At 40.6% G+C, this 27,978-nt stretch overlaps 2 protein-coding genes and 1 long non-coding RNA gene across 4 annotated transcripts; 1 reads left to right on the top strand and 2 right to left on the bottom strand.

Moving 5' to 3' along the window:
• Nucleotides 1-7,075: 7,075 nt before the first annotated feature.
• On the bottom strand, nucleotides 7,076-7,596 carry LOC106303243. The gene is made up of 3 exons (XR_001262474.1): nucleotides 7,566-7,596; nucleotides 7,313-7,404; nucleotides 7,076-7,168 (listed from the first exon to the last, which is right to left on the bottom strand). It is a non-coding gene; the product is annotated as an uncharacterized LOC106303243 (long non-coding RNA).
• A 9,387-nt stretch (nucleotides 7,597-16,983) lies between these two features.
• Nucleotides 16,984-20,119, bottom strand: LOC106293901. 2 transcript variants are annotated; one of them, XM_013729537.1, is made up of 5 exons: nucleotides 20,075-20,119; nucleotides 18,621-19,618; nucleotides 18,222-18,409; nucleotides 17,931-18,154; nucleotides 16,984-17,857 (listed from the first exon to the last, which is right to left on the bottom strand). In XM_013729537.1, exons 2-5 carry the CDS (start codon nucleotides 19,540-19,542, stop codon nucleotides 17,161-17,163), a joined length of 2,031 nt encoding a protein of 676 aa, XP_013584991.1. In that variant the 5' UTR covers nucleotides 19,543-19,618; nucleotides 20,075-20,119; the 3' UTR covers nucleotides 16,984-17,160. The 2 variants fall into 2 exon arrangements, with proteins under 2 accessions (XP_013584991.1, XP_013584997.1); XM_013729543.1 differs by lacking the exon at nucleotides 20,075-20,119 and having other exon boundaries at nucleotides 18,621-19,639.
• Nucleotides 20,120-24,203: 4,084 nt separating this feature from the next.
• Nucleotides 24,204-27,247, top strand: LOC106299843 (cadmium/zinc-transporting ATPase HMA3). The gene is made up of 9 exons (XM_013735846.1): nucleotides 24,204-24,405; nucleotides 24,494-24,751; nucleotides 24,847-24,944; nucleotides 25,070-25,325; nucleotides 25,398-25,535; nucleotides 25,611-25,938; nucleotides 26,010-26,212; nucleotides 26,315-26,517; nucleotides 26,657-27,247. The coding sequence occupies exons 1-9, from the start codon at nucleotides 24,204-24,206 to the stop codon at nucleotides 27,245-27,247; spliced, it is 2,277 nt and encodes a 758-aa protein (XP_013591300.1).
• Nucleotides 27,248-27,978: the final 731 nt, after the last annotated feature.

Here is a 27,978-nt window from a genome sequence, read left to right on the forward strand (position 1 = left end):
GTCGTCCAGATGGAAGACTTTCCAGACGACTTAATTAAGTCGTCCGATAAGTCGTCCAGCTGGGAAGACTTTCCAGACGCCTTATTATAAGTCGTCTAATAAGTCGTCCAGATGGAAGACTTTCCAGACGACTTAATTAAGTCGTCCGATAAGTCGTCCAGCTGGGAAGACTTTCCAGACGCCTTATTATAAGTCGTCTAATAAGTCGTCCAGATGGAAGACTTTCCAGACGACTTAATTAAGTCGTCCGATAAGTCGTCCAGCTGGGAAGACTTTCCAGACGCCTTATTATAAGTCGTCTAATAAGTCGTCCAGATGGAAGACTTTCCAGACGACTTAATTAAGTCGTCCGATAAGTCGTCCAGCTGGGAAGACTTTCCAGACGCCTTATTATAAGTCGTCTAATAAGTCGTCCAGATGGAAGACTTTCCAGACGACTTAATTAAGTCGTCCGATAAGTCGTCCAGCTGGGAAGACTTTCCAGACGCCTTATTATAAGTCGTCTAATAAGTCGTCCAGATGGAAGACTTTCCAGACGACTTAATTAAGTCGTCCGATAAGTCGTCCAGCTGGGAAGACTTTCCAGACGCCTTATTATAAGTCGTCTAATAAGTCGTCCAGATGGAAGACTTTCCAGACGACTTAATTAAGTCGTCCGATAAGTCGTCCAGCTGGGAAGACTTTCCAGACGCCTTATTATAAGTCGTCTAATAAGTCGTCCAGATGGAAGACTTTCCAGACGACTTAATTAAGTCGTCCGATAAGTCGTCCAGCTGGGAAGACTTTCCAGACGCCTTATTATAAGTCGTCTAATAAGTCGTCCAGATGGAAGACTTTCCAGACGACTTAATTAAGTCGTCCGATAAGTCGTCCAGCTGGGAAGACTTTCCAGACGCCTTATTATAAGTCGTCTAATAAGTCGTCCAGATGGAAGACTTTCCAGACGACTTAATTAAGTCGTCCGATAAGTCGTCCAGCTGGGAAGACTTTCCAGACGCCTTATTATAAGTCGTCTAATAAGTCGTCCAGATGGAAGACTTTCCAGACGACTTAATTAAGTCGTCCGATAAGTCGTCCAGCTGGGAAGACTTTCCAGACGCCTTATTATAAGTCGTCTAATAAGTCGTCCAGATGGAAGACTTTCCAGACGACTTAATTAAGTCGTCCGATAAGTCGTCCAGCTGGGAAGACTTTCCAGACGCCTTATTATAAGTCGTCTAATAAGTCGTCCAGATGGAAGACTTTCCAGACGACTTAATTAAGTCGTCCGATAAGTCGTCCAGCTGGGAAGACTTTCCAGACGCCTTATTATAAGTCGTCTAATAAGTCGTCCAGATGGAAGACTTTCCAGACGACTTAATTAAGTCGTCCGATAAGTCGTCCAGCTGGGAAGACTTTCCAGACGCCTTATTATAAGTCGTCTAATAAGTCGTCCAGATGGAAGACTTTCCAGACGACTTAATTAAGTCGTCCGATAAGTCGTCCAGCTGGGAAGACTTTCCAGACGCCTTATTATAAGTCGTCTAATAAGTCGTCCAGATGGAAGACTTTCCAGACGACTTAATTAAGTCGTCCGATAAGTCGTCCAGCTGGGAAGACTTTCCAGACGCCTTATTATAAGTCGTCTAATAAGTCGTCCAGATGGAAGACTTTCCAGACGACTTAATTAAGTCGTCCGATAAGTCGTCCAGCTGGGAAGACTTTCCAGACGCCTTATTATAAGTCGTCTAATAAGTCGTCCAGATGGAAGACTTTCCAGACGACTTAATTAAGTCGTCCGATAAGTCGTCCAGCTGGGAAGACTTTCCAGACGCCTTATTATAAGTCGTCTAATAAGTCGTCCAGATGGAAGACTTTCCAGACGACTTAATTAAGTCGTCCGATAAGTCGTCCAGCTGGGAAGACTTTCCAGACGCCTTATTATAAGTCGTCTAATAAGTCGTCCAGATGGAAGACTTTCCAGACGACTTAATTAAGTCGTCCGATAAGTCGTCCAGCTGGGAAGACTTTCCAGACGCCTTATTATAAGTCGTCTAATAAGTCGTCCAGATGGAAGACTTTCCAGACGACTTAATTAAGTCGTCCGATAAGTCGTCCAGCTGGGAAGACTTTCCAGACGCCTTATTATAAGTCGTCTAATAAGTCGTCCAGATGGAAGACTTTCCAGACGACTTAATTAAGTCGTCCGATAAGTCGTCCAGCTGGGAAGACTTTCCAGACGCCTTATTATAAGTCGTCTAATAAGTCGTCCAGATGGAAGACTTTCCAGACGACTTAATTAAGTCGTCCGATAAGTCGTCCAGCTGGGAAGACTTTCCAGACGCCTTATTATAAGTCGTCTAATAAGTCGTCCAGATGGAAGACTTTCCAGACGACTTAATTAAGTCGTCCGATAAGTCGTCCAGCTGGGAAGACTTTCCAGACGCCTTATTATAAGTCGTCTAATAAGTCGTCCAGATGGAAGACTTTCCAGACGACTTAATTAAGTCGTCCGATAAGTCGTCCAGCTGGGAAGACTTTCCAGACGCCTTATTATAAGTCGTCTAATAAGTCGTCCAGATGGAAGACTTTCCAGACGACTTAATTAAGTCGTCCGATAAGTCGTCCAGCTGGGAAGACTTTCCAGACGCCTTATTATAAGTCGTCTAATAAGTCGTCCAGATGGAAGACTTTCCAGACGACTTAATTAAGTCGTCCGATAAGTCGTCCAGCTGGGAAGACTTTCCAGACGCCTTATTATAAGTCGTCTAATAAGTCGTCCAGATGGAAGACTTTCCAGACGACTTAATTAAGTCGTCCGATAAGTCGTCCAGCTGGGAAGACTTTCCAGACGCCTTATTATAAGTCGTCTAATAAGTCGTCCAGATGGAAGACTTTCCAGACGACTTAATTAAGTCGTCCGATAAGTCGTCCAGCTGGGAAGACTTTCCAGACGCCTTATTATAAGTCGTCTAATAAGTCGTCCAGATGGAAGACTTTCCAGACGACTTAATTAAGTCGTCCGATAAGTCGTCCAGCTGGGAAGACTTTCCAGACGCCTTATTATAAGTCGTCTAATAAGTCGTCCAGATGGAAGACTTTCCAGACGACTTAATTAAGTCGTCCGATAAGTCGTCCAGCTGGGAAGACTTTCCAGACGCCTTATTATAAGTCGTCTAATAAGTCGTCCAGATGGAAGACTTTCCAGACGACTTAATTAAGTCGTCCGATAAGTCGTCCAGCTGGGAAGACTTTCCAGACGCCTTATTATAAGTCGTCTAATAAGTCGTCCAGATGGAAGACTTTCCAGACGACTTAATTAAGTCGTCCGATAAGTCGTCCAGCTGGGAAGACTTTCCAGACGCCTTATTATAAGTCGTCTAATAAGTCGTCCAGATGGAAGACTTTCCAGACGACTTAATTAAGTCGTCCGATAAGTCGTCCAGCTGGGAAGACTTTCCAGACGCCTTATTATAAGTCGTCTAATAAGTCGTCCAGATGGAAGACTTTCCAGACGACTTAATTAAGTCGTCCGATAAGTCGTCCAGCTGGGAAGACTTTCCAGACGCCTTATTATAAGTCGTCTAATAAGTCGTCCAGATGGAAGACTTTCCAGACGACTTAATTAAGTCGTCCGATAAGTCGTCCAGCTGGGAAGACTTTCCAGACGCCTTATTATAAGTCGTCTAATAAGTCGTCCAGATGGAAGACTTTCCAGACGACTTAATTAAGTCGTCCGATAAGTCGTCCAGCTGGGAAGACTTTCCAGACGCCTTATTATAAGTCGTCTAATAAGTCGTCCAGATGGAAGACTTTCCAGACGACTTAATTAAGTCGTCCGATAAGTCGTCCAGCTGGGAAGACTTTCCAGACGCCTTATTATAAGTCGTCTAATAAGTCGTCCAGATGGAAGACTTTCCAGACGACTTAATTAAGTCGTCCGATAAGTCGTCCAGCTGGGAAGACTTTCCAGACGCCTTATTATAAGTCGTCTAATAAGTCGTCCAGATGGAAGACTTTCCAGACGACTTAATTAAGTCGTCCGATAAGTCGTCCAGCTGGGAAGACTTTCCAGACGCCTTATTATAAGTCGTCTAATAAGTCGTCCAGATGGAAGACTTTCCAGACGACTTAATTAAGTCGTCCGATAAGTCGTCCAGCTGGGAAGACTTTCCAGACGCCTTATTATAAGTCGTCTAATAAGTCGTCCAGATGGAAGACTTTCCAGACGACTTAATTAAGTCGTCCGATAAGTCGTCCAGCTGGGAAGACTTTCCAGACGCCTTATTATAAGTCGTCTAATAAGTCGTCCAGATGGAAGACTTTCCAGACGACTTAATTAAGTCGTCCGATAAGTCGTCCAGCTGGGAAGACTTTCCAGACGCCTTATTATAAGTCGTCTAATAAGTCGTCCAGATGGAAGACTTTCCAGACGACTTAATTAAGTCGTCCGATAAGTCGTCCAGCTGGGAAGACTTTCCAGACGCCTTATTATAAGTCGTCTAATAAGTCGTCCAGATGGAAGACTTTCCAGACGACTTAATTAAGTCGTCCGATAAGTCGTCCAGCTGGGAAGACTTTCCAGACGCCTTATTATAAGTCGTCTAATAAGTCGTCCAGATGGAAGACTTTCCAGACGACTTATAATAAGTCGTCTGCGCAGTCTTTTGGATTGAAGTAAATACCTGACTCAAGATAGCAGCTTTCATTGATCTGCGGCCTCTGCTGCCCTCGTAAGCCAGTATCGGTGGAGACGGACTGTCTGCTCTGGGACCACCAATACTAGCACCCAATTCCGGCATAGCTGTGTACGTCTAGACCTGAAGAACTTGTATAAACCCATCCACGGTGTAACAGCCAGCAATTTCTTTGTTCCACAAAGAGTCCATCAGCACCTTAAACGCGACTCTCCCCCATGGATAATTCTCAAACCGTTCTAAATCCATCACTAGCCTTGCCAGAGTAGATCGTGTAGCGGTTGAAAACTTTCTCCCTTCAATGAATCCAGTGAAGATGGAGAGGTACGCGAGCCGCTTGCGATCTTCCCTGGACCAATCCCCGCATCTCTTCAGTGCTGCTATTATCTGATCAGTAGTTGGCCCAGCTTCCAGATGAACTCCCAGCATCCCCCAGAAAGAAACCATCTCTGGGGTAACGTCACATTTTGGTGTCTCAAGGTCCTCGATGTACTCGCAGTTTAGACCAGTGAGGTTTTCAAACTCTAACAGTGAAAACCTCAAAGGTTCTGGACCAACGAGAGACCACATCTCATACTTCTTCTTAATGTCCAGCTTGAAACTGAGCATGTAGTGAACCAGCCTTGAAGCCCAACCAAATCCCTGCTCCTTGAACTTGATGAAAACTCCCAAACTCGACTCCTTGAGCTCTTCAAATTCGTCATCAGTAAGAGCTTTCCTAAGAGCAGTATGCAACTTGCTGTTATCCGTATGATACGAAATGCTATTGTGGGCTTCTGGTTCTTCCCCTGATGTGTATAACCTACGGGGGAGTTCTGGAATATCCATCCTTTTTGTCTGCAAAATAATCAAAGACAACAATATAAGTCCAGACGACTTAGTAGACGACTTAAATTACTTACAAGTCTTCCAGTCGCAGAAGGAGTTGGAGTACTCGTCATTGCGGTTATAGATCTGAAAAAATAAACGTGAAACGGTGAGAATGAGTAAATTGATAGAGACAACGTTTTATGTTCATCTTTTCCTCGAGATTGATGACTTAGCGGCGTTAGGGTTTACAGAGAAACGGCGCTAAGGTTTACAGAGAAGAAGCGGCGGCGCTAGGGTTTAGAAGAAGCGGCGGCGCTAGTGTTTAGAACGTTGGTGACCACGGTGGCGAGGGCGACGGTTTGTTCGGAAATAGTGGAATCGGCGGCGCTAGGGTTTAGAGGAATCGGCGCGGCTAGGGTTAGAAGAAGCTGCGGCGACAACGGTGAGAATGAAGTGAGATAGATAGCCGATGTTGAGAACGATGGTTTGTTCGGAAATCGTGGGAATTCGAAATCGCCTTTGAGAGGGAGAACTGTTAGGGTTTCTGAATTTCGCGAAAAATGAAACAAAAAAAATAAAAATCACCTTATATATTGGGTAAATAATCCGGTTAGCTTTAAAATTACATTGGTAAACTTTAAGGTTTGGTCCGGTTTAGACGACTTATTCTGGCTGATAATGTACAACAGACGACTTAATATTTAGTCGTCTGTTTTCAGACGACAAAATATTAAGTCGTCCTAGACCCTAAAATGAACCCCTAAACTAAAATGACTAGATTAACTAACTAACCACGTTATAAAATCAAATTATACTTAAATAGTGTTTACTATACACAGAAATGAACACGCATAAGTAATTTTAAAAATTTTCAAAAACGGTTTTAATGCTTTCCAAAATCTAACCCTAAGAACACATACAATACTACAACATATGTTGATGAAACATAAACTAAAGAATATCATGACTCACTACTTTCACTCATCTATGCTGAAAACAATTGAAATTTGTTATATCTTAATTTATACCTCCTAAGACATATGTTAATTACATAATTCCCATTTTTCACTTATCAAAATATTTTTTACAAAATTTTTAAATTATGTTTAAGACTAACTGTCCAGACGACTTTCAGTTAAGTCGTCTGGACGACTTATTTTCAAGTCGTCTAAACAGACGACTTGCGAGGGGTAGAAACGTAAAAAAAATTCCGTTTTTTTGTTTGGTCACAAGGGGATAGTTGTAATTTCAATAGCCTTTTAGGTTACTTTTGCCTTTGACCCAAGTTGGGGTATTGTTTTGGTTTGACTCCAAGTTTTGAGTCACACTTGGCAATTCTCCCTTTATTTTATTTTTGTCCTTATGTGTATTTCTTCCGATATTTGCTGTAATAGCTAAAGAAGCCATAACAATTAACTCGTTGACAAAAAAAGAAGCAAATCCCATTATCAATTATTTGACCAAAACGAAACTGATGCGAACTTAATTATCAATTATTACTCTAAAAAAAAGGGGTACAGTATATTATTACCATCAACAAATGAGCAAATCCCATTAAGAACTCACTACAACGTTAGACGGGTAGAAAAAGTAATTGTGATTTTTCTAAACCTTTCCTTCTTACTTGAAATTCAAATCGAATTCTTGTTTCAGAGTTGCTAGATAGTTCCTACAAGGACCTTCTGCAGAAGAGCAAAGAAAAGACCGTGTTACAAAAAGAAAAAGCAAAGAAAAGACCATGAGACAATTACGTAAAAGAAAAAACAATTTCTAAGAAATAGAACCTTATGCCACAATTATTTTTAAAAAAAGGAGAGGGTACTTACCACCAAATACTGTATGGAGACACTGACGATCCTGATCAGAGCAAGAGTCTACGAGAGCATACACACCAGGCCTTAAAGCTTCATCTACCTCCCTGCAAACGTTACAAAAATCAAAATTCCTATCTACATATTTAGGTGGCATCCTGTAACTTCAGGACAAGAGCACTCATCTCAAGCACTTAGCAAGATTCTAACGGGTTTCATGAAAAGCGGAGTGTAAATAAAGAGATGCAAAAGGAAGAAAGGCTGTTACCTTTTGATACCCATTTTAAGAGGACCATATCTGTTGGATCCAATTTTGGTCAATACCATAATGGGCTGCGATTAAATGCATGGACCTTAATGGGCCGGAGCCCGTAGCAAGGATACGAGCTCGAGAAGGAGTCGCCGAGGTCGCGGAGATCGTGCAACAAGAAGCTGAGATCACGGAGCTACCACAGAGGTCTCGAAGTCGGCTTACTATAAAGGAAGAGGAATGAAAACAGAAGAGGAGACGTTGAAAACCCTAGAGAGAGCTATACACTTACACCGATTTTGTTGTCTTCCCACTTTTAGATTCTTTCTTTACCGATCTCGTTTGTATCACTCGATCTAGTTCAATCCATTGTATTTGATCTTATTCATCAATAAAATCCATTTTCATCTACTGTAAACTATTTAACATCGTTGTGTTCTAAGGATATCGTTGCCTACATCATTTGTCTTCCCTAGATCAAACCCCGATCACTATCAAATACTTTGTGTAGATTTTAGGTTCTACATTTTGGCGCCGACTGTGGGGAAGATAAACGAAAAACATGTTTGCTAAGAAACCGATCTAAGTTTTCTAAGCACGACTATGGATCCCAACCAAACCACCGGAACCACGCCTTCGGGAGTCAACGACATCGATCCTATCGGACCCGACTCGGGAGCCGGAATGACCCCAACTGGGTTAACGGGAGCCAATGATGCGACCGAAACAGCTCCGACGCAACGAATCCCTCCAATCGGGACTTCGAGTCAAGATCGATCTCTTCCGATCAACCAGACGTCGATCCCGGAACGAGCTGGAGCTCGAGTTTGGAACCGCCCCGGAGATAGATCATCCTCCGACGACCTAACCCGATCCCAATCCAGACTGATTTCACCGACTCCTCTAGCCCAAACCCGAGGAGAACTAACCGAACTCCGAGGAATGATGACAACTCTAATCGACGAGATTCGTAGTCAAAGGATCATCAACCAAGCCATTGCTAACAGACTGGACCAAGCCTAAAGGGAACTCGCAGAGCATCGAGCTGCAAACATTCGGGAAAGAAATCAAATGCCCCTCGATCCGTTAAAGGCGACGTCCAACCCCCAAAGCACCGAACTGTTTGGCACTCCAGAGATCCCAAGCGCTCGATCTGGACGCTACACGAGAGAAAATTCACAATGACCCCCGCCGAAGGGCATGACCCACCGAAGCTTAAGCTATAGTAGATTGGACAAAATCGACACTGGACTCCAACGCCCACGAAGCACTCCGATCCAATTCCAGAACGGATCAACGGAGAGGCAGGGGGAGCCAAGGACACGAATCTCACCACCAAACCATTCTATCCCTGAGAATCAAACTCCATCCGCGATGAGGACCTTCCATCAAGCGGGGTTCGATAACCCAACATAACAAGCTCGGAGACATGATCTACACGGTCCCGTCAATATCGACCCCCAAAGGGAAAACTTGGGGATCCCGAGCGAAACTGAAACCATCCAGAATTATATTGAAAAGAACGACGCCGAGCTCAAAAGGATACATGCAATCGTGCACATGGCGACGAGTTCTGCTCCCGATATCGACATGGTCATCGAGGAAACGAGAAGGACCCCATTCACAAACATAATCGCCAGCGTAAGGCTCCATCACGTCGGGAAACTGAAATTCCCTGAAGACGCCGGAAACTCCGACCCGAAGGCCCATGTACGAGCCTTCCGTTTAGCAATATCAAGAGCTACCTCACCGATGACGAAAAAAGCAGGTTATTGCCGCTTCTTCGCCGAGAACCTCACCGGGGCCGCCCTCGAGTGGTTCGCAGGATTAAAAGAAAATTCAATCGACAATTTCGCCCAGTTGGTATCTAAGTTCCTCAAACAATACTCAGTCTTCATAGAGACAAGAGTTACCGAAGGAGATCTCTGAAATCTCAAACAAGCGCCTTTCGAGCCATTAAGAGCATACATAACCAAATTCCGAGAAATCAAAGCCAAGATCTCACATCCGAACGAAGTCGTTGCCCTCGCGGCGTTAAAGAATGGCGTCTGGTTCTCATCCAAATTCAGGGAAGAACTGGCGGTACGAGCACCTATCTCGTTGGACGACGCTCTACACCGAGCCTCTTATTTCGCCACCCACGAGGAGGAGATCGCAGCCTTGAAAGAACAGTATAGCGCGGACAAGAACAACGCAACAAAAAACCTGCTACACCTAAAGAACTAACCACCAAAGGGCAACATTCCTACGCAATAAATAATTCGCCGCAAAAGTCTTCAACATACGACCTTAGCAAATACTGCGCTTTCCATGATCGCAAGGGCCGCTCGACCGAAGAATGTCGAGCCGCACTTTGCAATCAAAACGAAAATAAGAAAACTAACGAAGAAGCCAGAGAAGAAGAAGAAGAACCAGTGACTCCGAAATCCCACCAAAAGGCCAAAGTCCCAACAAACAAAAGAGGCAGGGAGATCGAGCAGGAATCACCGAGCTCTCCACCCCCAGCCCCAAAGAAAAGAGTCGACATGATTTCATGGGGGCAGAACAGTAACACAACCGACGAAATCAAGAGCCAAACCGAAGGAAAAATCCGCTTCGAGATCTCGGTAGCGATCCGCACATTGGAAAATCCCGACGAAGTCACTCCTCTCCCCGTGTCACTCCATACAACCCAAACACAAAGCCTCCGCACGTAAAAATCTCTAACTTCAAGCGAAAGAACAAAATGACCAAGATTCGCGAGCTGCTGGAGAAACCAACTCAGAAAAAAGACAGAATGCAGACCCTCAATCGTAATCTGTCTGGGGGCAGATACACTACTGACCAACACTTACTAAGAGGTGGAATTTCCCAGCCCACAAAGTGCACAAAAAACGGATCGACTTCATTTATGGAGACTCTAAATTCTGCAATTCGGTCAACTTAATCAAAGCATACCAACTGAGAGCAGAAAACAATGTAGGAATTAGAGAGCCCCTGTCGGGTCCTGATCACGAAATCACCTTCAACGAAACGAAACCGCAGACCTCGATAAACGACACGACGACGCTCTCGTGATACGAATCGACGTTGGTGGCTGCGAACTATCCCGGGTAATGATTGACACCGGAAGCTCGACCGATGTCCTCTTCTACGAGGCGTTTAAAAAAATGAGATTCACTAAAGCACTCCTAAAGCAAGAGCAAACTCCCCTCATCGGCTTCGCATGAGAGACCACATATTCTCTCGGATCGATCGAGCTCGCGGTAACCGCTGGAGAAATCAGAAAAATCATAGAATTCATCGTGACAGACCGTCCAGCCCCATTCAACGCAATCCTTGGGAACCTATTCTCTCGGATCAATCGAGCTCGCGGTAACCGCTGGAGAAATCAGAAAAATCGTAGAATTCATCAAGATAGACCGTCCAGCCCCATTCAACGTAATTTGGGAGACCTTGGCTATACAGCATGAAGGCAGTCCCCTCGACATATCACCAATGCCTGAAATTTCCAACCTCGAAAGGAGACAAAACTATCAGAGGAAGCCAGAAGAAGAACTCCAGGACATGCTACCTCGCGAGCTTTAAGGACATTGAGCAACACCCTTAATAAGGCAGCCAAAATTAACGACAGACGTACCTACATACACGAACAATCGAACAACAGACCCTATCCCTGGGAAAATAATCGAACTACGTTATGACTTGATCCCTCGACGAGGGTACGTAGGCAACCCACGACACGAGTTCAGTCCTTCCACCTACAGAAATCAAAGTGGGCATATCGCAACACCCGAAGAACAACGGCACGACAATATAAAAAAAACTGCCTTCTTTTCACAAATATGTAACGAAACAGAATCCGACATCTTAATAAATACAGTTCTTAGACATTCGAATACACCAGACTTCTCGTGTCAGAAAATCGCATAACTGCGACAGTTGACCAAATACCAGGACCCTGATCAAGTCCTCGGTCGCGGCCAACTCCGCCAACAAGCGCGACAAAACTAGCTAACAAAATCTTTTGTTACATCGAAACTGTCGATAAAAGTATCTACAACAAATCGACACATGGCCCCAAAATATCGGCCTCGCATAAAACATAAAAATGGCAACAAAGAAATCGGGACCCACGATCCCTTCTTTATTAAATAAAAAATAACAAAGCAACAAAAGGCGGAGGGAAAACAAAGAAAGTACCTAAAGCTACTCTTCGATGCTAAATTCACCATCCTCAAAGCGATCACCCGAGCACTTCGACACGTCATCCGCCGCAGAGGGGACCTTATCAACGAAATCCTCTAGCAGATCCTCCGAAATCTGAGGAAGATCGAGCTTCCCAACGGAGAAATCCGAAGTCGCCATCACATCGACCTCAGCCCCAAGCTTGATCTCCTTCGTTCAAAGCCGCAACAACTCATCCGAAGCTAGGAGATTGTTGCTCATGATCTCCTTCAAGAGATCTATATTTGCCACGACTTCCCGAAGAGGAGCCTCACAATCACTTGCAGCCTTCTTCTTTTCCCATTTCTCCTTCAGAGTGACCAGCACATCCAGATAGCTATCCGCCATAGTCTTTTTGGCATCATAAGTCGCGCGGCGAAGGTCGTCAGAGAACTTATTGGCAGAAGATTCAACCTTCGCTTCCAAAAAAGAAACTCGCTCGAGGGCCGACTTCCTTTCGTTACTCACAACTCGCAGACGAGCTTCGAGCGAAGCAGCCTGATTCCCCAGCTTTTCAGCGGCAGCCAGTTGAGCAGCATTGGCACGCTCCCGGTCTTGAGCCATGTTTAGACCGAGCTTTAGCTCACGGACGACCTTCTTTATTTCATAAAGTTCGTCAGAACACAGAACATCTTGCATGCGTTTTTCTAAAGTCACCGCAAACTCGTTGTTAGCCTCCATAGCCTGAAACATGACAAATCAGTACAGACAAAACGAACCAAAGATTCGACAAGGACCAAATTTCAAAAGGAACGACCTTGGCATGGGGCACAACCATCTTTACGTAAGCCTCGCGCTCCGTCATATTACGCAGAGAGGGAAGCGGACATCCAGCAGGTTTGAAGTGCCTCACCAAATGAGCAACACTATCTGGATCTTCCGTAATAGGACAATCCTTGGAATGCGAGAACTGCCAGTGGAATGGCTTAACAACAGACGCTTCGCCCGAGACACCAAGTCGATGATCCAAACCATTCATTTTAGCCTTCTTCGGAGGACGATCACGCCCGTCCGAACCCGTTGGGCTACTCGACTTAACGCGAGCAACATATTTTTCACCCTCGGGGTCTTTGGCCCCTTGGGTTGAAGGCCGCGGAAGTTGGGTCTCCTCACGAAGAACTTCTGTGAGAGCATCACTCACATCTCCGGATCGAATATGTTCCGCATTGGCATTACCAGTTCGAGTTCGTACCCTATCGGAATTGCGAGAGTTCGATCTTCTCGAAGTCATATTCCTTTAGCGAGCAAAAACGAAACTAAATGAGATACTATGACGAATCCTAAATCAAAGCCAAAGCTTTATAGGGATCGGAACCTCGCCATATCTCAACAACCCGAACAAAAAGAATCTTAAAAGCTAAGGAAACATGGATATTCTGAAATATTAAGCTTATCCATTAAAAGATATCCAAGATATCAAGATCAAAGATCGTCAAAAATAAAAAGATATTAAACAAAAAAAAACTAACTAGAAACGTAATCATCGGGGACAGACGACCCCCAACTTAATCCACCGAATCATCTGAGACTTGAGGAAGATCGAGCTCGGAGATCGACCAATCCGGCACGGCGGCTAGGGCGACAAGATCCTCGCAGTCTCCTTCCATTCCCTTTAATCGTGCAAGCTCCGTATCCACAGTCAGGACCCCATCCTTGAGCTCGTTCAGGAGATCGATGTTGGCGGTCATTTCTTGTAGCCGGATCTCAGCAGACACTTCTTTCTTCTTGCTTGCCCGCCTATCATTCAAAAACTCAAGAACTTCCCGATACTTTACCGCGATATCGCGACGAACAATACGAGAAGCGCGGCGAATGTCCCGATCTCTCTCGACCTCGAGCGCCGCAACTCTTGCCCTTTGAGCAACCATATGGGACGTGAGAGTCTCATTCTCCAGATGAACTCTCCTCCAGTCTTCAGTCAAAGCTTCGATCTTTTCGGCATCCGTCTTCCCTTCTCGCTTGGTGGCTTCGAGCTCCTTCGAAAGCCTCTTGATCTCAAAACCAATACTCTCGATTTCCTTGTCGTTCCGAGAAGCCACGACATGATCCTCCTTCGTCACAACATATTCTTTAAAATCTTTCATCACCTGAGAAGAAATGGAAATGAGGAAATACCACAAAACAGCTTTTCAATAGAATGAAGGCGAGAGACGAACCTTAGAGCTCGCCACAACAACCTTGGCGTAGGCGTCCCTCTCGACTGAGGAAGCGAGAGATGGGAGACGACAACCCGCGGACCTCGTGCGACCAGCGAGGGAAATTAATTCGCTTTGGGCCGCAAACGAAGAACCATCTCCCTCAGAAACAAACCTAGGACGAGACAGACCGGGCAAGGCACCTTCCGATGACCGACGTCGCTTACGAGTCGCCGTCACGGTCTAGTCTTCTGAGCCAGGACTCAACGAGATAGGAGGTCGAGTCTCTCCTGAAACATCTTCGTCGTCTGAATCATGAATCGAGATCAAGGGAGATTTTTCGGAAGCTCGGCCCCTCGATGCAAACTTAGAAGTTCGAAACGACGATCTCCTCACAAGCTGCCTAGTTAGCCGATCTGAAGACTGGGTATGAACAGAAGGAGTCGCTATGACCTCCTGGGAGTGTTCGGCCTCATCTTCAGACTCCTCGACCAAAGGAGCTCTGCCGGTCCCCGCCGACAAGGCGAAGGCAGTTTGAATCCGAGTTCGATCAAAAGTAGACCAGTTCGAACGACCTCTCCGAAGGACCCTCATCAGATCGCGGATCTCATCTGACATTGAAGAGCTTTCAGAAGAAACTAAATCAAACGAAAATAAACGAAAATTTTAGTCTTCGACTCCCCAAACAAAGAAATCATCAACACATTAGCCAAAGAAAGCTAACCGATATTCTCGGCCCAACGCCGGGGAGGCTGGGAGAAGTCGAAGTCACCCATAGACGCTCGATCCATCTTGAAAACAAAAAATTGTTCGCGCCACTTCTCGTCGCAATAAGGGATGTCCTCGATGACGTGGCGACCTGGGCGCGGGGACACGAGGAAAGTACCAGGGTTCTGCTTATTCCGCTTCACCAGAACGAGCTGACGAAACTCGCTAAGACCAAAAGCAAGACCCTCCTCCCTAGCCTTAACCAAGAAGGCGACAAGATGTCTAAGAAAATTCGGGAGAAGCTGGGTAAGCGATAACCCTAGCTCCGCCAGGACCTCGAGTATTGGCTCCGGGATCGGGAAGGTAAGACCGTAGGAATTAAAGAAGGAAAGATAGGCTCCGTAGTAGCCTTCTCTCACGGTTTCGGAAGTCTCATGCGTGCCGACCAAGTCGAGGACGACAGAACGGTCAACCCCATACATATTATAAAGGTTCTTGAGATCATCGGCTTTAGTAGTCGGATGAGGGAAATTGAAAGACGAACACATCTTAAGCTCAAAGAACAGAAAAATTCAGAGCAAAGGAGAAAGAGACGAGAAAGAAGAAGCAGAGGTGAGGTAAAAAGAAGATCCTCCACGTATATATAAGCCACCTTAACGGCTCTATCATCGCTATCGATAAAAGCAATTATGACTTAGCCTATGCCCTAGCGACGACTAAAGTAGCCGTTACCGATTAAAATAATAACAATAAAAAAACGCGCAAACGAACGGATTCTTTCGAAAACGATCATTAAAGCCGAATCCGAGCGATATCGGTTATCAAACGAGAAGACCCGAGTCAAAAGACAACCACCCCTTTTCCTTTTCGATCAAATCAAAAGAGGCTGGGGGACAAATGTTGGACCCAATTTTGGTCAATACCATAATGGGCTGCGATCAAAGGCATGGGCCTTAAAGGCCCGGAGCCCGTAGCAAGGATACGAGCCCGAGAAGGAGTCGCCGAGGTCGCGGAGATCGTGCAACAAGAAGCTGAGATCGCGGAGCTACCACAGAGGTCTCGAAGTCGGCTTACTATAAAGGAAGAGGAATGGAAACAGAAGAGGAGACGTTGAAAACTCTAGAGAGAACTATACACTTACACCGATCTTGTTGTCTTCCCCCTTTTAGATTCTTTCTTTACCGATCTCGTTTGTATCACTCGATCTAGTTCAATCCATTGTATTTGATCTTATTCATCAATAAAGTTCATTTTCATCTACTGGAAACTATTTAACATCGTTGTGTTCTAAAGATATTGTTGCCTACATCATTTGTCTTTCCTAGATCATACCCCGATCACTATCAAATACTTTGTGTAGATTTTAGGTTCTACAATATCCACAAGAGATCCACATGTAAGTTGACAAGAACTTGAAACAATGATGTCCAAAGACTTCTTTCTGCTGTTTAGCTGCAATTCAGTAGTTTTGGCAAAAAAAAATAGAAAATCAAAATCAAGATAGAAAATTAACCCAAGCTAATTTAACTGATTTCTTTTTTTGGTTAAAAATTTATACACTTCTAGTTTGGATTCATCTGAAGAACATATCTGATTGCTGCTACTCAAGATTAGGAGTACACCATGTTAGTTACAAAAGAAGTTTATGTTTACAAGTTGATCCCAAAAGAGTTTACAGTTACAAATTATTTTGGATAAAGTTGTAAATGGCATTATGTTTTTACTAAATCTTAGAATATATGCTCCTAAATACGCGGAACCAACTATAAATTAGTCTGTTGTTTATAACTTTACATATGTGTCTTAGCAATTGTTCCAACTAGGAGCAAGGAACGTACGTGGCTTTGTTTGGAATATGCAAGATTGGTTGCACGCCACGGATTGTTGCTAGCCTCGGTGGTGGCGTTGAATGCGCAGAAGAGGTGAATCAAGCCGCTGATATCTTCAACAATAAACTCAAAACCCTAGTCTCAGACTTAAACAACCAACTTTCTAGAGTTAAGTTCACTTATGTTGACCTCTTCTCTTGAAATGCTGAAGATTTTGCCTCTCTTTCTAGAGTTAAGTTCACTTGTAATTAATAATTATTCATTTTGTTTTGAAATTTTGTAGGGGTTAAGGTTGGTGATAGGAGTTGCTGTACGGTTTGTCCTGACCGAACCAAATACATGTTTTGGGATAACGTGCACACCACGGAAACGATCAATGCGGTGATAGCTACCTCAGTGTTTAACGGAGTCATAACTTCTCCCTTCAGTATATCTCAGCTGGTGAATAGTTAGTAATGGCCTATACTAGTTTAAATTTAAAACTGGTTTTGTCTACATCAAAACCATATAGTATACACTTTATCAACTACACAGAGCGAATAAAAATGATTGCAATATAGTTGACCAATAAGAGAAGACGATCAAGAGAGATAGTGACGACATGGATACTAACCCTATCCATCCATCTACACCATCTTTTGATAGCAACTAACCTAAGATACTAAACTTCTACCTTAACATAAAGGAAAAAAAAAACAAATAAATGAATAAATAAGACATTGAGAACAGAACAGTTTACATCCCAGTTTGCTCCTGATGCTGCTGCTCTGACGTGGCCTCCTCTGGATGGTTAACGAGCTTGGAGTGTTCATCAGCCGAGCTGATTGCAAACTCAGCAAGTGAGCTCACTGCAACACACATCCCATGGCAGAGTACCTTAACTGCAATCTCAGCCAGTTTTTCAGCATTCATCATCCTCTCCTCCTCTTCCTCCACCTTGTCAGCTTCAACAAGCTCCATGCTCCTCGAACCATCTCTCCCCTGAGACTGATCTTCTTCCCTAAGCTGCCTAGCAAAGATCGAACCCATCCCACATGCAAAGAAATCGAGTTTATCCACCACAGGCTTCTCGTTCAACCCGTTGAGCAGCCTTGACCATCCAATGCACACTTCATAGATCCGGTGAGGACAAGTTGTTAGTCTCACTTTCTCCGGATCAGGGTCGCATCTGAAACATCTGAGTAACCAACCGGTTAAAGACAAAACGTATGATCTCTGGGAAGTGATCCATGCTTGGAAGCAAACTCTCCAGTTTCTTAGCTGAGCCACTAGGTTTAAAGCAGACCTAGCTAGTCTCTGAGTGTTGACCTCCGGTAATGAACTCTGTTGTCTCTTCTTGAGCATGGTTGCAGCAAATAATCGCTTGGCTTCGTCCAACGTTCGCGTCTGTATCTGGTGACACTCTGCCATCACTTTCCACATCCTAGCTAATCTGTAAAGAATCAATGTTTATTAAATTACTATGTGTTTACGTGAGCAACAAGAAAGATGGTTTTTGTCAATACCCTTGAAGAAGCTCAAGAAGCTGAGGAAGCAGTTCTTGGTCTCTTAAAGTCTCAATCCTTTCGGAGATAGATTCTATTGAGTGTATTGAGACCATCATCTGAGTGTGCAAGTCTCTCATTGTAGCTCTTGTCTTGTCAACTGAAGAAGAGTTGTCTCCTTTCACATCATGGTTCCTTAAGGCTAAACATTTCTTCTCGTATGCAATCCTTATCCTTTCTCCAGACTGTCACAACATTCCAAGTCAGTCAACAACAGATATAGAGTGAGTAAAGTGTTTGGCAGTTTATTACCTTAACTTCATCATAGAGTTTCTTCTCCCACGCGTAAAGCCGGTCCAATGTTGATTGATGGCTACCAGAAAGCATACAAGACTCTTCTGAAAACTCACTGCTGCTGCTTTCAGAGGTGATCAAGAATCTTGATGAGGAGGAAGAAGATCTTGATGAGAACAAAGATACTGGATTCAGCATTTTCATGGCTGCAACAGAGGAAAGATTCAGAACAACATCCCCTTTTGTATACAATGTTCTAAAAATTCAGATCTAAACGAAATGATCTTTTCAAACAGATTTTCTAAAAATTCAGTCTAGGCGCCCGTCTAAACAGTAATTCTCTATAAAACGCCTAAGGATTTTTCGAACATTGTTTGTATATAATCAGAAAAGAAAGAGGATGCTATAAAATCTTACCGCTGAGTTCACTATTAGAAGATATGTACTGAGCTCGACCAGCTTCAAGTAAACCTGAAACTTCATTAGCAGCACTACATATGATCTCAAACTGATCTTCAAGATCTTTGATAACTTCTCCCATGCTTGTCGACCTACGAGTCAAGTACACAGTGAAGCCTTGTGTCTCTTCTCCTTTTGCATCACCTCTTGTAACCACATTGTTTCCTTGTTCTTGTTCTTGAGTTTCGACCTCACTAACATTGCCTTCTTGATCCGTTTTACAGTCTTCTGTAACTTTCATGATGTTATGATGATCTTGAAACCTTGGAGATGATTCATCTTCTTCAAGATCAGGGATCCCTTCTTCCTCACGAACTCTCCTCACCTCATCCTCCATACCTCTCCGGTTATCATAGTTGTATCCGTAATAGTCCAGTGAAGAGAATGGGTTCCAAAAGAAGTCCCATTGAGAGTTCTGTGGTGAAGGAAGTGGTATGCTAGAACTGTTATTGTGTGCTGCAGGCGAGTTCATGTTCATGTTCATCCCCAAGAAACTATCTGCTCCATAAGTCTCAACGTGGTAAGTCTCAGGTGATCTAGGAGGCTTTTCTTCAACCTGAACCGGTCTGGTTCCACTAGCCATCAGGTAACTGACTTCTAGTTTTGATTCGACCTTGCTCTGAGATAACTCTATGAAACCGTCTGAGCTGGTCATTCTCTTCACTGGAGTAACAAATGTGTCCAGTGGAAATTCGTGTGGCTCGTCTCCTTCTATGTATTCGCGGAGAGCATCTGAAACCTTTCTTAGAGAGTGGATATAGGCAATGTGGGCAGAAGCAAAGCTTGTCCTGTGTTCCACTGCTTCTTTGATGAAACGTTTCCTGTCTCTGCAGATCTGAACAGCTTCATCCTCACCTAACTTTGAATTAGAACATCCCATCTCTCTCTATTTCTGTTTGCAATATTTAGCTTCAATTCCAAAGCTCAAGACTTGTATATAAAGTGCTGTTGGAAAACTGCACAACTAAGAACAAGACTGTCAGATTCTTACATGTAATAAAACGCTTGAAACAGCTAACAAAAGCAACATAACATTAATTAAAGTGACAAAACGTTTCTAGTATCTTGTTTTGTCTTTAAGCTGTGATTTTGTAAGTTATATACAGAGTTGAAACTACTCTCATTTGGTGAACTTTCTCCATGGAGATATTAATTCATTGTCAATTTGTCAGACACAACATTTAATAAAAATGCCAACAAAGAAATCAAGAAAGAAGTCTTAAATTATTTTCTGAATCATGAGCTTTTGTAGGTGAAAGAAATAAGTGTAAAGAAAATGAGTACAAAATCTAAAACTCTTTTACACATTTTCTTTACCCTTTTCCTTCACTGAGGGACCCAAATCAAAAAGATAAAAAATAGATAAAAAGTTTTTTTTTGGAAGGGAAATAGAGAGAGAGAGAAGACAAAACCTTTCAGGTGTTACAGAAGAAGAAGCTGTGGAGCGTGAAGAAGGAGAGAGACGTTGAAGAAAACAACAACGGTCAAAATATTTGTTTGAGTAGGAGAGATGAAGTGAAGAAGATGACAGAAAAAATAAATATATATTTTTGGAAGATAAAAAGAGTGGAACACAGAAATAAAGAATACGACTTGTTATTATTATCCACCTTGGTTTTCACATTTATTTTCGATTTTGCCACTGTTTCTGCATTGGTTTATGTACTAATCTCCACTCTGAATGTGTTTATGTTTTCTTATCATTTATTGACAGCAGTCTCAGTGAGTCAATGGTGTGTTTGTATTGTTTTGTTTTATTATAACTTAGCAGTACTTTATTTAGTTTACATGGGCCCATTTATTTATTAATGGCGTTAGGACATGCAATGTTGTTTTATTCGTGTATCTTTTACCAAAAGGCGTTACCACTAGGACTGGACGGATCGGATATCCGGATAATTTTAAGATATCCGGATCCGGATCCTTATCCGGTGGATCCATAATTTTACTATCCTTATCCAGATCCGGAGTTTGCGGATATCCGGATGTCGGATATCCTTCTAAAAATTATAATATCCGGCGGATATCCGGATCCGGATTTGGATCCTTAAAATAAATAAAAAATAATATTAATATATATAAAATATTAACAATAATTTAAAAATAAAAAATATATAATGTTTTTAATTATTTATATGTATAATATTACAAAATTTGCATAAAATTTATATATATTATTATAAAAATGAAAATATATTAAATAAAATTAGTTTTTATATATAGATATTACTATTTTTGAAATAGTTATTAATAAAATTTACGGATCCGGATATCCGGACAAAAAATTCAAGATATCCGGATCCGGATTCGGCTTTGACGGATCCAACATTTTACTATCCGGATCCGGATTCTGCCTCTCCAGATATCCGGATTTTCGGATCGGATCCGGATCGGATTACGGATCGAATCCGGATCTCGGATAAAAGTTTCGGGCCTAGTTACCACACACCATTCTTGTTTTTTTTTTTTACTATTTCATAAACCTTGTTTAGGCGTTACAACAAACATGCAGCTTTTGTTTTTTTTTACTAATTTATAAACATTATACATTTATAACGGTTGATTGCTAATCAAATCAATGATGTGTCCCACTTTTATAAATAAAAATTATCTTAAAATTCTTATCCTCATTTTAAAATAAATAAGATTGATTTGCTTGATTTGTGTAAACTAGGACTGTTCAATATGGTAAAATCGAACCGTACCGAACCGAACCGAACCGAAATAGATAATATAGTTTGGTTTTATATACCATACAAACCGAATGAATATGATTTTATAAAAACCTTAGGATTTGGATATGGTTTGGTTTATAACCGATTAAACCGACAAAACCGATTAAAAGTAGAAACATGTAAATATGTATATATTTTATACCAATACATAAAAATCTATTTGTTACATAAGTTAAATTTGTGTTAATAACTATTACCATAATTTTATAGTAATAAAGAACCTTGATTTGTAAAACACTTGAACTATAATTAAGTAACAATACATCGCAATTCAAACATCTTATTTTCTAAGTCTTCCTTTGATCTTTTTGCTTTATTTTAGTCTTCACTAAATTAATATAAAGATTATATTTTATTTGATGGTAGAAACATTTTTACTTTTTTTGTTCATTTATTTGAACATGTAATATATTTTTAATAAATGACTGTGTTGACAATATGACTCTAAAATTCATATAATATGATCTCAAACTAAATAATTATGTTTTTTGGTATAAAACCGAATAAACCGAAAACCGACGGTATATAAACCGAACCGAACCGAAATATATATGGATTTAGAATGGTAATTATATTTTACTAACCGAAATACCGAAAAAAACCGAACCTAAACCGAACCGATATCCGGATTGAACACCACTGTAAACGATTCCATATTTGTTTGGAAATGGATTATAAGCCAAAGAAAGGTGTTCCGTGTTTGATTTGTTTCATGGAAAAAAATACGATCAGCATGTGAATTGTGTTACACCCAAGAGTTCGTACTTTTGTAATTTCAGAGCATTAGAAATTACACTTAAGTTCTTAGCCCTACCAACTTATTTCTAGCCAAGTATGACTCTATGGTATGAATGTATGAATGGTGACCAACGGTCTCAAGGGATATAAACTCAGTGACCAAGAAACGACGAGGAATAATGTATTTCTTAACATTCCTAAAAAATTACTATTCATAAAGAATATTTTTTTCTCCTCATTTCGTACCTTTTTTTTTTGTAGAGAAATAAAGAATAAAATTATTCTTTAGATCTAACTGGTGACCATTATAGAAACATTAAAAATTAGTAGGAGAAAAATGCAGATGAATAAAATTAGAGGAATAAAAAGAAAGATTATTCCTTGTCAATTGTAGTGATGAACAAATTTGTTCTGTATTTCTCTAAAATAGAAAGAATGAGAATGAATGAAAAAGAGAAATTATTCCTTAATGGTAAAAAAAATTATGAATAGTAAGGAATGCATTATTCTTTTTCATTCTTTGGGTCACAAGTTAGACCCTTTTGTTAAATATGGGATGAAACAACAATTTTTTTCTATTTCTATAATTGTATTCATCTATGTTTTTTTCCTATTCGTTCTTTTTGTTTCCAGAATGGTCACCAGTCGGACCCATGTTTTATATAAAAAAATATAATTATTAAAATATAAATGTTAGTATATTTTACTATAAAAATACTAAATATTAGATTAAACCTTTTTCTATATTTTTCTACACTACAAGTATTAATGAAATAGAAGCTAGAAGGAAAAACATTCAAGAAAATTAATTCAACGGGTAAATTTAGTTATGAGATATACTGTAATTGGAATATAATTAGCTATGAGATATACAAAACAATGTATGTCAAAAGATGTAACACGATAAACTAAGAGCCTCTCCAAGGTAAAATTCCATTTTTTTTTTAAATAGAGTAAAAGTGAAAATGGAGTAAAATTGTTCCAATCCTATTCTATTTAGTGAATAAACAAAAAATATATTATTTTATTTATGGAGTAAATTTCATTATGGAGTGAGATATGAAGTTGAGTTGGAACATTCCTTACTTCATACTCCCTCTGTTCCTTAATATTACATATTCTAGGAAAAAAAATTGTTTTAAAAAGATCCATTTTTTTACATTTTCAAGATATGTTTTATTAACTAATTGCAAATTTCAAAAAACTTAATTGCATTTACTGAATTGTTATTGGCTTAAAATTATGAAACAAAAATAAACACAAAAAAAATATGCAAATTTAATGTGTTTTATTAAAATGTGTGAAAAATTTAGAATATGTAACATTAAAAAACAGAAGAAATCTTCATTTTTACTCTATTTTAGAGGAAAAAATGGAATAGGAACGGAGATGCCCTAAGTTATGAATCGTAACATTTTATAGATTGAAAATATATACTGTAAACTGAAATTTTATTAGGAAAACCAGAATTTACGTAGAACAATAAAAAGATCAATCAAGACGCTAGTTTTTAAAATTTAATTTTCAACATCACAAGTTCCAAGATTTTATTGAAACGAAGAAAAGTCTTTATTTTCAAAACAAAACAAAGAAAAGTCTCATAATGTTTTAAACTTTATAGCTAAGAATCAAATAAAATTTATAAAAAATATTGAAATACATATATTAGAATATTGTAAAGATCGATTTTAGTAATAGATAGTAATATCTAAGTATATGTAACAATTTAAAAATAAACAAGATTAAATCCATTATTAAAACTCAATTATGGCAAGATCCATGTGGTAATGTAATAATATATTATGAATTAATTAATATATTAATTTCCTTTGCCATTTTGCAAAATAAAATTAAACAAAAATCGTGGACAAGAAAAATACCATTTTTAGTTCACACGGTAATAATTATAAACATATATGTTTCCTTATATGTTGATTGAAAAAAATGCAAAAGTTACAATTAATAATAAAACCATTAAAAAAAACAACTAATTTCCCTCCGACACAACCCTTTATAATTTAAAAGTATCTCCTCGAGTTCTGTCCAAATACCTTTCACGTATCCCACGATGGCGGACGGTGAAGACACGACGAAGAAGAATCTACAGACAAGCTACTTCGACGTGGTCGGAATCTGCTGTTCAATGGAGGTTCCTCTTGTCGGAGACGTTCTCCGTCCACTTAACGGCGTCAAAGAATTCTCCGTCATCGTCCCTTCAAGAACCGTCATCGTAGTCCACGACACCTTCTTGATATCTCCGCTTCAAATCGGTAAACAACTAGAAAGAAATATTATTTTCTTCTTCTTCTGAATTGCATGGCATTGATTCTAACATATAACTTATGTGTTTCTTGACAGTGAAGGCACTGAATGAAGCAAGACTAGAGGCAAGCGTGAGACCATACGGAGAGACAAGCTTCAAGAGTCAATGGCCAAGCCCTTTCGCATTGGTCTCTGGTGTATTGCTTGCTCTCTCCTTCCTCAAATACTTCTATAGTCTTCTTGAGTGGTTCGCTGTCGTTGCCGTGGTTGCTGGAATTTACCCTATTTTGGCCAAAGCTGTTGCTTCGGTCACAAGGTTCAGGCTTGACATCAACGCTCTCACTCTTATTGCTGGTAAAACATCAACATTCTTATTAAGATGGAATGATCTGATCGTGCAGGAGAGGTTCTATTGGTGTACCTTATACATCTTGTTTTGTTCATGACAGTGATTGCAACGGTATGTATGGAGGATTACACAGAAGCTGCCACAATTGTGTTTCTATTCTCTGTTGCAGATTGGCTAGAGTCAAGTGCTGCTCATAAGGTCAGCTTGTGTAGAGTTTCTAGCAATACAAAATAATACAATTAGCCTTGCATGGTAGTACCAATGGGACCATTATATTTACTTCTTTTTGTTCATCACAGTTTTGAAGTAACTATTGTTTTCAGGCAAGCACAGTGATGTCATCTCTAATGAGCTTAGCGCCACGAAAAGCAGTGATAGCAGAAACTGGAATAGAAGTTGATGTAGATGAGGTTGAGTTAAACACTGTTGTTTCAGTCAAAGCTGGTGAGAGTATACCAATCGATGGAGTTGTGGTTGATGGAAGCTGTGATGTGGATGAGAAAACATTGACAGGAGAATCATTCCCTGTCTCCAAACAAAGAGACTCAACTGTTTTGGCTGCAACTATAAATCTTAATGGTACCAAAACATAACCATTCTCTTAGTCTTTAAATGATCTTAGCTCATTGATACAATTGTTTTGTATTCAAGGTTACATAAAGGTGAAAACAACAGTTCTAGCCAGAGACTGCGTGGTTGCGAAAATGACAAAGCTCGTAGAAGAACCACAGAAAAGCCAAACTAAAACTCAAAGGTTTATAGACAAATGTTCTCGCTACTACACTCCAGGTTAGTAATCATATATACACTTTCTAACATAATGTGATGAGTTCTTGATCCCATTTTGCTTTGTGTTTTGTTCAGCTGTTGTTGTAGTAGCAGCATGTTTTGCTCTCATCCCGTTTTTATTAAAGGTTCACAACCTCAGCCATTGGTTTCACTTAGCACTTGTAGTGTTAGTAAGCGGTTGTCCATGTGGTCTCATCCTATCCACACCTGTTGCTACCTTTTGTGCTCTTACTAAGGCAGCCACATCAGGGTTTCTGATCAAAACCGGTGATTGTCTAGAAACTTTAGCAAAGATTAAGATTGCTGCTTTTGACAAAACAGGAACTATCACAAAAGCTGAGTTCACAGTCTCAGATTTTAAGTCTCTTTCTCACAGTATCAATCTGCAAAATCTGATTTACTGGTAAGTATCTGTGTTTTTTTCTCACTGGAACTAAGCCTATGTGATGAAACTTATGAGATGATTTCATATAGGGTCTCAAGCATCGAAAGCAAGTCAAGCCACCCAATGGCAGAGGCTCTTATTGACTACGCGAGATCAGTTTCTATCGAGCCTAAGCCTGATATGGTTGAGAACTTTCAGAACTTTCCAGGAGAAGGAGTTTATGGGAAAATAGACGGTCAAGATATCTACATTGGTAACAAAAGAATTGCACAGAGAGCTGGATGCTTAACAGGTCTCAAAACTTTGCAACTGAATCTATATTGAGTGTTGTTATATTGTTCTTTTTATTTATCTAACGTTTGCATGATCTCTTCTTTGTGGATGCTAAATAAAGTTCCGGATAGTGAAGCTGATATGAAGGGTGGTAAGACCATTGGTTACATATACATTGGTGAAGAACTGACAGGAAGTTTCAGCCTTTTGGATGGTTGTCGACATGGGGTTGCTCAAGCTCTCAAGGAGCTTAAGTCCTTAGGCATCACAACTGCAATGCTCACAGGAGATAACAGAGATGCAGCCATGTCTATTCAACAACAGGTGAAGTATCTAAACTAATCATTCACATGTCTCCAGTGTTTCAAAAATCAGCATCTAACTACCGCCTAGCTATTTCTCGAATATTGAATGTTTTCTATTTCAAGAGTCATGTATAATCAAAACATTATCATTATTACAGCTAGGGAATGCTTTGGATATAGTTCACACTGAACTTCTTCCACAAGACAAAGCAAGAATCATCGATGAGTTCAAGAGCCAAGGGCCTACAATGATGGTGGGAGATGGACTTAACGATGCACCGGCCTTAGCTAAAGCAGACATTGGCATTTCTATGGGGATCTCAGGGTCAGCACTTGCAACAGAGACAGGAGATATCATTCTTATGTCGAATGACTTAAGGAAGATACCTAAAGGGATGAGACTAGCGAAGAGAAGTCATAGGAAAGTGATTGAGAATGTGGTTTTATCAGTGAGCATAAAAGGAGCGATCATGGGGCTTGGTTTTGCTGGTTACCCTCTGACTTGGGCAGCTGTTCTTGCAGATGCAGGAACTTGTTTGCTTGTGATACTCAATAGTATGATGCTTCTACGTGACGAGCGTGAAGCTGTGTCTGCATGTTACCGTGCTTCTCCTTCGTCTTGTACTCCCTCGCTACTGAAGTTTGAAGAGGATTTAGAAGTGGGATTGTTGCAGAAGAGTGAGGAGACAAGTAACAAGAGTTGTTGCTCTGGTTGTTGTGGTGGCCCCAAGGGCACTCAACAAAAGTGATAATCGTCTTCTTATTTAGAACTAGAGGATCGAGTGTCTATCTAGCTATGTGACTTAATCCTTGCCTAATTGTCTTAGTGACTTTAGTCTATTCAAACTACGGTTTACCGTTTGATTTGAGCAACAAAAAAAAAAAATTAAAGACTGAATCTACAAAATCTATTGAACCAAAAAAACTGGAGAAATCTTTTTTTTTTAAAAGCAAAGAAATTTGAACTTTTAATAAAATAATAGAATCAACACTTCAAACATTAAAATTGTATAACTAAAATCATATACATGCATATTATGTTATATAGTTTTCATTTATCTAAATTATTATAAAATATTTTAACTAATCACTTTTTCTATTTATTCGGTTTGGTGAGTTTATAATCAAACTATTTTCATGTCCTATGATTTGTATGATATAACCAACTTTTTTTGGTTCAGTTCTATTCTACAACAACATGCCATATGCCATTGTCTCCTCTGAAATCCGTTGCAACTTTATATTGTGAAAAAGGTTTAATCTGATGTTACTTAATTATCTCAAAGGGTGAATTTACAAGATGGTAGTTTGATATACCTCAGATTCCGTCCAAAAACATTCGAAAAAAAAAACACAAGAAATTTATGATAATAAAAGAAAACGAGCGATTGTATAGTGAGTAGTGTGACCGATGGATATATCGATGGGTCATATATATACAAGCAAAAACCCGATCACAAATCATTGTGTCTTTGACGAG

The sequence above is a fragment of the Brassica oleracea genome, chromosome C1 (genome assembly GCF_000695525.1).
Source record: "Brassica oleracea var. oleracea cultivar TO1000 chromosome C1, BOL, whole genome shotgun sequence".
Classification (NCBI taxonomy): Eukaryota; Viridiplantae; Streptophyta; class Magnoliopsida; order Brassicales; family Brassicaceae; genus Brassica; species Brassica oleracea.